This window comes from Pinus tabuliformis, chromosome J (assembly GCF_031772625.1).
Source record: "Pinus tabuliformis cultivar Carrire ecotype Pingquan chromosome J, CPIR1, whole genome shotgun sequence".
Taxonomy (NCBI): Eukaryota; Viridiplantae; Streptophyta; class Pinopsida; order Pinales; family Pinaceae; genus Pinus; species Pinus tabuliformis.
The window spans coordinates 1,239,814,193-1,239,826,519 of NC_142295.1; the positions used below are offsets into that span (position 1 = coordinate 1,239,814,193).

Sequence of the window (12,327 nt, forward strand, 5' to 3'; positions counted from 1 at the left end):
ATTTTTTACGTCTACTTTTGTATTTGTTTTTGCACCAAGTTTTGCATCCAATTTTAAGCTATTTTATGCCTCTTTTTGCACCATTTTTTTGTGTCTACTTGTGTCCAATGTTGCACCATTATTTACACCGACTTTTTCATCCAATTTTGCATTTTTTTGGTGTCTAGTTTTACATCGTTTTCACCATCCAAATTTGCATCTTTTTTTGCCTCATTTTGTGTCCACATTTGCATATAATTTTGTGTCTGAGTTCGAGCCTAAATTTGCATGTGATTAGGAATCATTTTTTACATCCAATATGGCATCCTTGGTTTCACCTTTTCTCAAACCCATTTTGCATCTTGTTTTATGTATTTTCTTACATCTTTTTTTTTTCCTTTTTTGCACCCAAGTTTGCATCCCAAATTTACACCATTATTTGCATCATCATTTGGCATATTAATTTGTAACGTTTTTTGTTTCTTTTTAACGCTCAACTTTGCATCTTATTTTACATCTAGTTGTTGTCTTTTTTTGCATCTAATTTGGTGCCCATTTATGTGTCCTTGTTTTTGCCCAATTTGATATCCTTTTGTATGCCATGTTTTGTTCCCTTCTTTGTGTCAACTATTGCACAAATTTTCACTTCTAATTTAAAACACTTTGTATGTCAATTGTTTGCATTTTGAATTAATTCCTAGTTTAACATCCAATTTTACTTTGTATTTTGCATCCATGGTTACATCCGCATTTGACTTCTTATATAGAGTATATTTTTCTTTACATATATGACCCCCTTTATAGATTCATAGTGAAATATATGATAGTTTCTAAATATCATTAAAGCATATATCACAATTCAAAATCATTTGTAAATAAATTTAAGAGAAATTGACAACATCCATCCAAAAAAATAACAATGTGTCATTAACAATTTTCAAAACATGTATCAAATAGCAACATAATACTAATAAAATCAATATTATTTTTAATCAAAACAACTAAAATTCAAATATGATTAACAAATCAAAATATTTCATGAATATCGTTACGATAAATTAACAACATACATAAATCAAACTCATCGTATGATTACAAAATCAAAATGTCTCATTGATATAGGGTAAATTCACAACACCCATCTAAACATAACAATGTCATTCTACACAATAATTTCTTCATAAAAAACAATGCATGTGCATGCCTAACTACCACCACCAAGATCATCCTCGTGATCATCTTGACCATCCTCATTACTCTGATCCACATCATCACCAACACCGCAACTATCATCATCATCTCCTTCTTCACCACCATCATCCTCATCCTCATCCTCATCATCTCCTGATATATGTTGAACATAATTTGGATCATCATCTTGGCAACCATTACCTATAGCATTCTGACAAAAAAAATCAATATTACATGTTAGTATTAATTACATAACACAACGCATGTTTTTGTTATACAATGTTAACCATAAAATGAGGTAAGATATAATATCTAATAGTACTAAAAAATAAAATGAAAATATGGTTTAAAAGTATATTGGAAATCCAACTAAGATTACATACCATAGAGTCCATCCAAACAACAAATTCAACCCATCTCTTTTGCTACAGCACCTCCTTTTCCAAATGATTTGGAGGTCTTCAGGGTAAAAATATATATCCCATGGTTTATATTTGGCCTTAAAAAATAGTAGAAAAAAAAAATTTGAGAACACAGGAGCAAGATGAAAAAGGAATTTCATGTCTAAACATTTTGAAGTCTCAAAAAGCATTCATCAACATAGAGAAGACTACAACACTACTCTTCACTTCCAAGTTTTCAACTAATGGATTTAACTAACCAACAATGTTTTTTGCATGAACCATGCTCAAATGATCAAGATGAGGTAATGAATGGATGTTATGTGCCTATCTATGAATTGCAACCACAGACATACATGTAAGTGCAAATTTGTAAATCTCATACCCAGATTTACCCATCATCAAGCACACAACTTTTGCGGGATCCATTTGACATATCTTATGTTTAAGAAGGAATAACATCCTTGAAGAGACTCATGGCTTTTCTTAGGGAAGGATCTTTGCATGCAGAATCTAGATTAACTCTAAACATTTCAATCAAACTAAGGTAAATGAAAGGCAACAATCCATCGGTCAAACCTCACAGGTTAAAAGCACCCGCTGAGTTTCACACAAATGAGAAAGCCTAAGGGAAAAGATTTGAGACATGCATGCTACATGATTTCATGTAGGATAAGTACCTAAGCTTAAGGCAAAATATTTGAGACATGCAAATGTATGAAGTACAAGATTCAGATAAAGAGAAAGAAGCTCCTTCATGCCATATTCTCACTGACAGTGAATATCAGATTAGGTACTTATCAAGCATGAAATCATGTTGCATTCGAAGCATGAAATCATGAAGCACACACCATGATAAGATTATCTGACTCCAACTACTGCATCAAGATGAAAAATTCAGCACTTTAGACAGTCACATAAGAATAAAAAAGCATTCAAAAGATATGAATGCATATTAGCCACTATAGAGGACCAAAACATAAACTTACGCCATAGACAGTGTGGCTGAACCTTTCCTTGATTTTGCTTCAACAACTTCAGTTCCTCCATCCTGTGTGCGCTTTGTCAAGGCTTTAATGTCCTCCTCAGACAATACAGAGTTTGGCTTTGGTGTTGCCTAAAAAAAATTATCAAAACAAAAAAGTGTATGTTCCCTTTTTAACTGTATTGAAGGGTAGGTAATTATGATCTCATTTTATCTTTGATAAATTAATCTTCTAATATCCAAGAGTAAAGAACAAACTCAAGATGAGGATCCAACAAAGTCATATACATGTGAAAAAAGTGGAAGAATTGTAACACCCGCATGTCCACCTACAACAGGAACATCAACTTCTGCAGACAGCATAGGATGACATCAACAACAAACATAAAACTGAGAATTGTATCTAATGTTAAAAAAAGCATGATGTTGGTAAGATCCTGCAGCATATCATGTATTGGGTCTAGCCCAGATGGTTGTGTGCAAAGACTGTTATCCTTCCCACCCGGGTTCAATTCCCTCAAGTGACATCTTGAGCTGACTATATTTCTGATGGCCTTGAGCCCTATGATACCATCCTTGAAATGAGGAGAAGTGCCTGGCATGTTTGCCCAGGATGCATATTTCATGATTAAATTATAAAAAATAAAAATATTTTACAGAATACTAAATATTTGAGAGTAGCTAAGCATAACAAGCCAGAATTTTAAATACCTTCAACAGGAACTCCTGCTTTTGAAGCATAGAACGTCTTTGCGCGGACAACATCAAGAGTAGTAACACCAAAGATTTTATTTTCATTATAGGTCCCTGCCTTCTTAAAAACCTCAGCAGCTATTGGTACAGTAGAATTTACAGGATTGCTGATCATATTTACAATGGCTTGCCATGGATATCAAGTCCTCAGCAATGCCATAAAAACCAATTCTAGATGATTTCTTGAATCCAAATATACCATTCATGATAGAAGGAAGACATTATCTAGTACACTCTCCCCCCTCTCCATATCTCTATCTATATAGTATGTAACAATATACTATACATACTGTACACACACACCAGTACATGAACAAAACAAATAATTGTGAAACATACTTCTTTATCTATTAACTTGCGACACTAATGGTAGTACATACTGATTGTATGTAATATATAATGTTATAGAGGATACCTCGTGATCAAGTGGATTTGTGCACAGTTAAATAGAAGACCAAGGATATTTTTTATATTGATATTCATATGCCAATTTTCTCAAAAGTCCAAAAGTTAAGTTACTAACTACAAGAGGAGAAACAAGAATAACAGGGCTTTAACAGTGGCTGCAAACTTGCATTGGACTACACAGCTAATTACTCTTAAGTTCATTTCAATTAGTATTTCCTTCTTATGGGAAAAAGTTAGTTGCAATTTGTCTAAATAAAGAGTCAATAATGGGTCAATCACCTATTCGTTTGACTCAAAGAAGTCTTCAAGCTTCGTTAACCTCTCCAGTAGAATTGATTATATACAAGAACAGTATGTAAATCTAGATCAACAACTTGCTTAAATATTCTTGCAAATATGTATTTGTATATATTGCCATCTCTATAGATCTCAAACATACAAAGCCTTCGACAAAGCAACTTACAATGAACGTCATGCTTATTCCTATGAAATAGTCAATAAGAAAATCGCATGAAAACAAAAACTTCAAAGAAGATCATAAATCATGACAACTTACCTTTGGGTAGTATTTTGCAATTGCAGAGCAAAGAGATTTAACAATCCCTGCATTGATGTTGAAGAGATCATCACGGGTCATGCCAGGTTTTTGAGGCACATCAGCAGGAATAATCACAACATTTGCATTCTCCAATGTCGTGCCAAGTTGTTCCTCTCCCATATATCCTGCAACCTGCACCCAGGTCACACTGCTCTGAATTACTGACAAGGTCGTGACACAATCATGATAAATTCAATATGGCAGTACCAAATTAAATGATAAATATGTAGACCAAAAAATAAGAAAAGAAATTATTATCGCAAAGTTCCAAAAGAAGTAAAACTTGTTATCCTTGTTCCATGACCCAAGCAATGGTATGCCCTCCTCATAGTGAACAAGAATAGGATTATTTGTATTCTATAGTAAAATCCACCTTTTGGCTTTTACCGAGGAGATAGAGCACCAAAAGCAATGATTATGCTCGTAGGAGATTGAAGACCTATACCAACCCACGTTTCAATCAGGGTATAATCTTGTCCAATCCAGGTATACGACATTTCAATAAGGGTATAGTCTTATCCAATCCAGGTATAAAAGTGATGCTGTGATAAATAATTAGCATCTCACAAGCCACTTTAGGGAGTTTATTCAACCTTAGTTTAATTTACACTGCGAAGACTATTTTGATTTAATCTACTCATGGATAAAGAGGCAAATCTAAACGACCCCAAAAAGGTTGGATATAAAGGCAAATCCAATATGCAGAGGGTCATCAATTCAATCCTCACAAAATAACAAATTGACAATGCAATGAGACTATTCTAACTTCTAAGTAGTCATTAGGCCAAGTATGACTTAGATCCATCAGATCAAAAAGTCCTATTAAGCAGAGGCATATGATCCAGCCGTGGATTCTGCTAAAAATATAGATGCACTTTTCATCAAAAAAATATGAACTACCTCGTCCATTGGGCTGTGGTTTAGTGGCAAGTTGTAGGGTGCTTGTCATGAGGATGACCCAGGTTCAAAACCCAGGAGGCATATTCCCATGATAATGCGGCTGCCCATGTCATTCCAAAATATGAAGTCGGGTTAACGTGATAAACACCAGTTCAATGATAATGCAGAGGTGCTGTTAATGATGACCCCTGTGCTATTGAGGTTTGCACATATGAGCCCATCTACAAGTCATGCGTGACTTTGATGAATAGATGCAATTAAGGTGTTTCACCCACGCCAGTCAAAAGGCCTTGACCAAACAAAAAAAATAATAGTGAGCCCAACCTCAATTTCAACCTTCTCCTATCAATAGCAAATACTACTACTGCTAATAATAATAATAAGCACAGCCCAAATTTCAATCTAGCCATAAATGTCAGGCAGATTGTAGTCAAGTAGTTAAATCATAGCACTTTCAGTGCCCTCTTAGAAGTATGTTGCCGCATTATCTCACCATCGGAGTTAACTACCATATTGAGATTCAACAGACAAGATCAGGTGAAAATCGTGCATGAAATTGGTGGAATAGAGATTCTATGTTTGTAGCATCTACAATGAGGGAAAAACCCACTACGTTAATAGAAAGACATTTTCCAACAAGAAAACAATCAAAAATAATAATAATGTAGCCCTCAATATCTGCCTCTTTTGAAGTGGCCCAAAGAATGTCAGGTATAGTCAAATCCAATATTCACGGTGTACAATACAATCGTTTTAGAATGACAATGCGATGGGCGTTGCTTCAATGGATTGTTGGGCCAAATGTCACCTAGATCCATAAAATTAAAAACCCTAATCGAGTAGGTGCACATGATGCAGCCATGGATTTCCACGAAATAAATATCTAGGTGCTTTTTTTCATCAATCAAAATATGCACAAACACATTTACAAACTGACCATGAAAGTGAATTGAGTTGACCATTAACGTGAATTGGGTTGTGTTTAAGAAATTAAATCATTGTGCTTTCAGGGCTCAAACCCACGTTCAAAAGCCCCGGAAGGCATATTTCCTGCAAAAATGTGGCCAAAAGAATAAATTCCACATTCGAAGAATCCCAGAGACCTTGATAGGTTATACCAGTGGAGTCTAACCCTGGTATAAGGCCTGGTTCCTTTAAAAAAATAGGCGCTTACCAAAATAAATAAATTATCTGACCATGGACAATATCAGAAACGTAAAATCAAAGAACTAATAACAGGTAAAACACTAACGAAAAGTAGATCCTACCAAGTGGGTCATCGTACGATCGATCCCAATGGAGATCCCTTGAAACTAAAATCAAAACATATCTATCGTTCGCAGAGAGAACAGATCCAACATACAGAGAACGAAAAAAACGCGGTAGGAAAAATATATATCCCATGGTTTATATTTAGCCTTAAAAAACAGTAGAAAAAAAAAATTTGAGAACACAGGAGCAAGATGAAAAAGGAATTGCATGTCTAAACATTTTGAAGTCTCAAAAAGCATTCATCAACATAGAGAAGACTACAACACTACTCTTCACTTCCAAGTTTTCAACTAATGGATTTAATTGACTAGCAATGTTTTTTGCATGAACCATGCTCAAATGCTCAAGATGAGGTAATGAATGGATGCTATGCGCCTATCTGTGAATTGCAACCACAGGCATACATGTAAGTGCAAATTTGTAAATCTCATACCCAGATTTACCCATCGTCAAGCACACAACTTTTGCGGGATCCATTTGACATATCTTATGTTTAAGAAGGAATAACATCCTTGAAGAGACTCATGGATTTTCTTAGGGAAGGATCTTTGCATGCAGAATCTAGATTAACTCTGAACATTTCAATCAAACTAAGGTAAATGAAAGGCAATAATCCATCGGTCAAACCTCACAGGTTAAAAGAACCCGCTGAGTTTCACAAAAATGAGAAAGCCTAAGGGAAAAGATTTGAAACATGCATGCTACATGATTTCATGTAGGATAAGTACCTAAGCTTAAGGCAAAAGATTTGAGACATGCAAATGTATGAAGTACAAGATTCAGATAAAGAGAAAGAAGCTCCTTCATGCCATATTCTCACTGACAATGAATCTCAGATTAGGTACTTATCAAGCATGAAATCATGTTGCATGCCAAGCATGAAATCATGAAGCACACACCATGATAAGATTATCTGACTCCAACTACTGCATCAAGATGAAAAATTCAGCACTCTAGATAGTCACATAAGAATAAAAAAACATTCAAAAGATATGAATGCATATTAGCCACTATAGAGGACCAAAACATAAACTTACGCCATAGACAGTGTGGCTGAACCTTTCCCTGCTTTTGCTTCAACAACTTCAGTTCCTCCATCTTGTGTGCACTTTGTCAAGGCTTTAATGTCCTCCTCAGACAATACAGAGTTTGGCTTTGGTGTTGCCTAAAAAAAATTATCAAAACAAAAAAGTGTTAGTTCCCTTTTTAACTGTATTCAAGGGTAGGTAATTATGATATCATTTTATCTTTGATAAATTAATCTTCTAATATCCAAGAGTAAAGAACAAACTCAAGATGAGGATCCAACAAAGTCATATACATGTGAAAAAAGTGGAAGAATTGTAACACCCGCATGTCCACCTACAACAGGAACATCAACTTTTGCAGACAGCATAGGATGACATCAACAACAAACATAAAACTGAGAATTGTATCTAATGTTAATAAAAGCATGATGTTAGTAAGATCCTGCATCATATCATGTATTGGGTCTAGCCCAGATGGTTGTGTGCAAAGACTGTTATCCTTCCCACCTGGGTTCAATTCCCTCAAGTGACATCTTGAGCTGACTATATTTCTGATGGCCTTGAGCCCTATGATACCATCCTTGAAATGAGGAGAAGTGCCTGGCATGTTTGCCCAGGATGCATATTTCATGATTAAATTATAAAAAGTAAAAATATTTTACAGAATACTAAATATTTGAGAGTAGCTAAGCATAACAAGCCATAATTTTAAATACCTTCAACAGGAACTCTTGCTTTTGAAGCATAGAACGTCTTTGCGCGGACAACATCAAGAGTAGTAACACCGAAGAGTTTCTTTTCATTATAGGTCCCTACCTTCTTAAAAACCTCAGCAGCTATTGGTACAGTAGAATTTACAGGATTGCTGATCATATTTACGATTGCCTACCATGGATATCAAGTCCTCAGCAATGCCATAAAAACCAATTCTAGATGATTTCTTGAATCCAAATATACCATTCCTGATAGAAGGAAAACATTATCCAGTACACTCTCCCCCCTCTCCATATCTCTATCTATATAATATGTAACAATATAATATACATACTGTACACACACACCAGTACATGAACAAAACAAATAATTGTGAAACATACTTCTTTATCTATTAACTTGCGACACTAATGGTAGTACATACTGATTGTATGTAATATATAGTGTTATAGAGGATACCTCGTGATCAAGTGGATCTGTGCACAGTTAAATAGAAGACCAAGGATATTTTTTATATTGATATTCATATGCCAATTTTCTCAAAAGTCCAAAAGCTAAGTTACTAACTACAAGAGGAGAAACAAGAATAACAGGGCTTTAACAGTGGCTGCAAACTTGCATTGGACTACACAGCTAATTACTCTTAAGTTCATTTCAATTAGTATTTCCTTCTTATGGGAAAAAGTTAGCTGCAATTTGTCTAAATAAAGTGTCAATAATGAGTCAATCACCTATTCATTTGACTCAAAGAAGTCTTCAAGCTTCGTTAACCTCTCCAGTAGAATTGATTATATACAAGAACAGTATGTAAATCTAGATCAACAACTTGCTTAAAGATTCTTGCAAATATGCATTTGTATATATTGCCATCTCTATAGATCTCAAACATACAAAGCCTTCGACAAAGCAACTTACAATGAACGTCATGCTTATTCCTATGAAATAGTCAATAAGAAAATCGCATGAAGACAAAAACTTCAAAGAAGATCATAAATCATGACAACTTACCTCTGGGCAGTATTTTGCAATTGCAGAGAAAAGAGATTTAACAATCCCTGCATTGATGTTGAAGAGATCATCACGGGTCATGCCAGGTTTTCGAGGCACACCAGCAGGAATGAACACAACATCTGCATTCTCCAAGGTCGTGCCAAGTTGTTCCACTCCCATATATCCTGCAACCTGCACCCAGGTCACACTACTGTGAATTACTTACAAGGTCGTGACACAATCATGATAAAATCAATATGGCAGTGCCAAATTAAATGATAAATATGTAGACCAAAATATAAGAAAAGAAATTATTATCGCAAAGTTTCAAAAGAAGTAAAACTTGTTATCCTTGTTCCATGACCCAAGCAATGGTATGTCCTCCTCATAGTGAACAAGAATAGGATTATTTGTATTCTATAGTAAAATCCACCTTTTGGCTTTTACCGAGGAGATAGAGCACCAAAAGCAATGATTATGCTCGTAGGAGATTGAAGACCTATACCAACCCACGTTTCAATAAGGGTATAATCTTGTCCAATCCAGGTATACGACATTTCAATCAGGGTATAGTCTTATCCAATCCAGGTATAAAAGTGATGCTGTGATAAATAATTAGCATTTCACAAGCCACTTTAGGGAGTTTATTCAACCTTAGTTTAATTTACGCTGCGAAGACTATTTTGATTTAATCTACTCATGGATAAAGAGGCAAATCTAAATGACCCCAAAAAGGTTGGATATAGAGGCAAATCCAATATGCAGAGGGTCATCAATTCAATCCTCACAAAATAACAAATTGACAATGCAATGAGACTATTCTAACTTCTAAGTAGTCATTAGGCCAAGTATGACTTAGATCCATCAGATCAAAAAGTCCTATTAAGCAGAGGCATATGATCCAGCCGTGGATTCTGCTAAAAATATTGATGCACTTTTCATCAAAAAAATATGAACTACCTCGTCCATTGGGCTGTGCTTTAGTGGCAAGTTGTAGGGTGCTTGTCATGAGGATGACCCAGGTTCAAAACCCAGGAGGCATATTCCCATGATAATGCGGCTGCCCATGTCATTCCAAAATATGAAGTCGGGTTAACATGATAAACACCAGTTCAATGATAATGCAGAGGTGTTGTTAATGATGACCCTTGTGCTATTGAGGTTTGCACAGATGAGCCCATCTGCAAGTCATGCGTGACTTTGATGAATAGATTCAATTAAGGTGTTTCACCCACGCCAGTCAAAAGGCCTTGACCAAAAAAAAAACAATAATAGTGAGCCCAACCTCAATTTCAACCTTCTCATATCAATAGCAAATACTACTACTGCTAATAATAATAATAAGCACAACCCAAATTTCAATCTAGCCATAAATGTCAGGCAGATTGTAGTCAAGTAGTTAAATCATAGCACTTTCAGTGCCCTCTTAGAAGTATGTTGCCGCATTATCTCACCATCGGAGTTAACTACCATATTGAGATTCAACAGACAAGATCAGGAGCAAATCCTGCATGAAATTGGTGGAATAGAGATTCTATGTTTGTAGCATCTACAATGAGGGCAAAACCCACTATGTTAACAGAAAGACATTTGCCAACAAGAAAACAATCAAAAATAATAATAATGTAGCCCTCAATATCTACCTCTTTTGAAATGGCCCAAAGAATGTCAGGTATAGTCAAATCCAATATTCACGGTGTACATTACAATTGTTTTAGAATGACAATGCGATGGGCGTTGCTTCAATGGATTGTTGGGCCAAATGTCACCTAGATCCATAAAATTAAAAACCCTAATCGAGTAGGTGCACATGATGTTGCCATGGATTTCCACGAAATAAATATCTAGGTGCTTTTTTTCATCAATCAAAATATGCACAAACACATTTACAAACTGACCATGAAAGTGAATTGAGTTGACCATTAACGTGAATTGGGTTGTGTTTAAGAAATTAAATCATTGCGCTTTCAGAGCTCAAACCCACGTTCAAAAGCCTCGGAAGGCATATTTCCTGCAAAAATGTGGCCAAAAGAATAAATTCCACATTCGAAGAATCTCAGAGACCTTGATAGGTTATAGCAGTGGAGTCTAAGCCTGGTTCCTTTAAAAAAATAGGCGCTTACCAAAATAAATAAATTATCTGACCATGGACAATATCAGAAACGTAAAATCAAAGAACTAATAACAGGTAAAACACTAACGAAAAGTAGATCCTACCAAGTGGGTCGTCGTACGATCGATCCCAATGGAGATCCCTTGAAACTAAAATCAAAACATCTCTATCGTTTGCAGAGAGAACAGATCCAGCATACAGAGAACGAAAAAAACGCGGTAGGAAAAGAGGAACCCACCTCAGCACGGCTGTTGATGTGGCCGACATCTGCAGCCACACCTGGAGTGCGAGCGATATCATAGAGTGCCAACTTTGACACCAGAGGATTGAGTTTCATCGGAAGAGCCAATGGCTGCCCGATACCCCCAGCAGCTCCCAACACAACAACCTTGAGTGGAGGACTTCCACCACTCGAATAAAACCTTCTCGGCATAACATTAGTTTTGAAAGAAGAAGATGATGCATTCTTCAGTGCAGATCCCACCAATCGTCGCATTGCAGAACTCATTTTTGCCGCTGGTAACACTGAAAGAATGCAAGCTGAAGGCAGATGAAGAAGAAGGGGGAGATTCCAGAGCTTAAAGGCCGAATCAATGGAGATGTTTGGATACGACTTTGTTAAAAGGGATTTTAAAGCCTCACGGTACTATGCAGGGCTTTGGTTTAATCTATTTTATTGCGAAATTCTTAGTTATTGACAATCAGACAGTTCGTGATAGAAATCCCTCTTTTGGGGGGACGAGGTTCGGGAATGGAACATCATGTGATCGAAATTTTCAGTTGGTCAAATGTTAATTAAGTTATTATAAAATAGAGATATTTTTTATTTTATTTTTTTAAATAAATTTAATAATATTAGGAGATTTTTATCAAACTCTGGTTAGGGGTCAGACTAGTTTACTATGTATTTAAACATTGGAAATCTCGGTGTGTTTAAAAGGAAAGTGTTTTATTTTCAGGGGTGTTAGTTATTTATGGAATATGTCATATTGTGG

The 12,327-nt window shown here is 35.6% G+C and overlaps 1 protein-coding gene, 1 long non-coding RNA gene and 1 pseudogene across 3 annotated transcripts; all 3 read right to left on the minus strand.

The window, feature by feature from the left end:
* Positions 1–1,003: 1,003 nt before the first annotated feature.
* Positions 1,004–1,667, minus strand: LOC149231671 (uncharacterized). The gene is made up of 2 exons (XR_016247470.1): positions 1,554–1,667; positions 1,004–1,381 (listed from the first exon to the last, which is right to left on the minus strand). It is a non-coding gene; the product is annotated as an uncharacterized LOC149231671 (long non-coding RNA).
* An 889-nt stretch (positions 1,668–2,556) lies between these two features.
* On the minus strand, positions 2,557–3,424 carry LOC149231672 (malate dehydrogenase, mitochondrial pseudogene; annotated as a pseudogene). Its single transcript, XR_016248436.1, has 3 exons — positions 3,268–3,424; positions 2,845–2,906; positions 2,557–2,688 (listed from the first exon to the last, which is right to left on the minus strand). The product of XR_016248436.1 is annotated as a malate dehydrogenase, mitochondrial pseudogene (transcript).
* A 165-nt stretch (positions 3,425–3,589) lies between these two features.
* Positions 3,590–11,840, minus strand: LOC149231673 (malate dehydrogenase, mitochondrial-like). Its single transcript, XM_089381712.1, has 6 exons — positions 11,571–11,840; positions 9,238–9,411; positions 8,473–8,562; positions 8,232–8,400; positions 4,274–4,476; positions 3,590–3,598 (listed from the first exon to the last, which is right to left on the minus strand). The coding sequence occupies exons 1-6, from the start codon at positions 11,838–11,840 to the stop codon at positions 3,590–3,592; spliced, it is 915 nt and encodes a 304-aa protein (XP_089237838.1).
* Between the last annotated feature and the right edge of the window lie 487 nt (positions 11,841–12,327).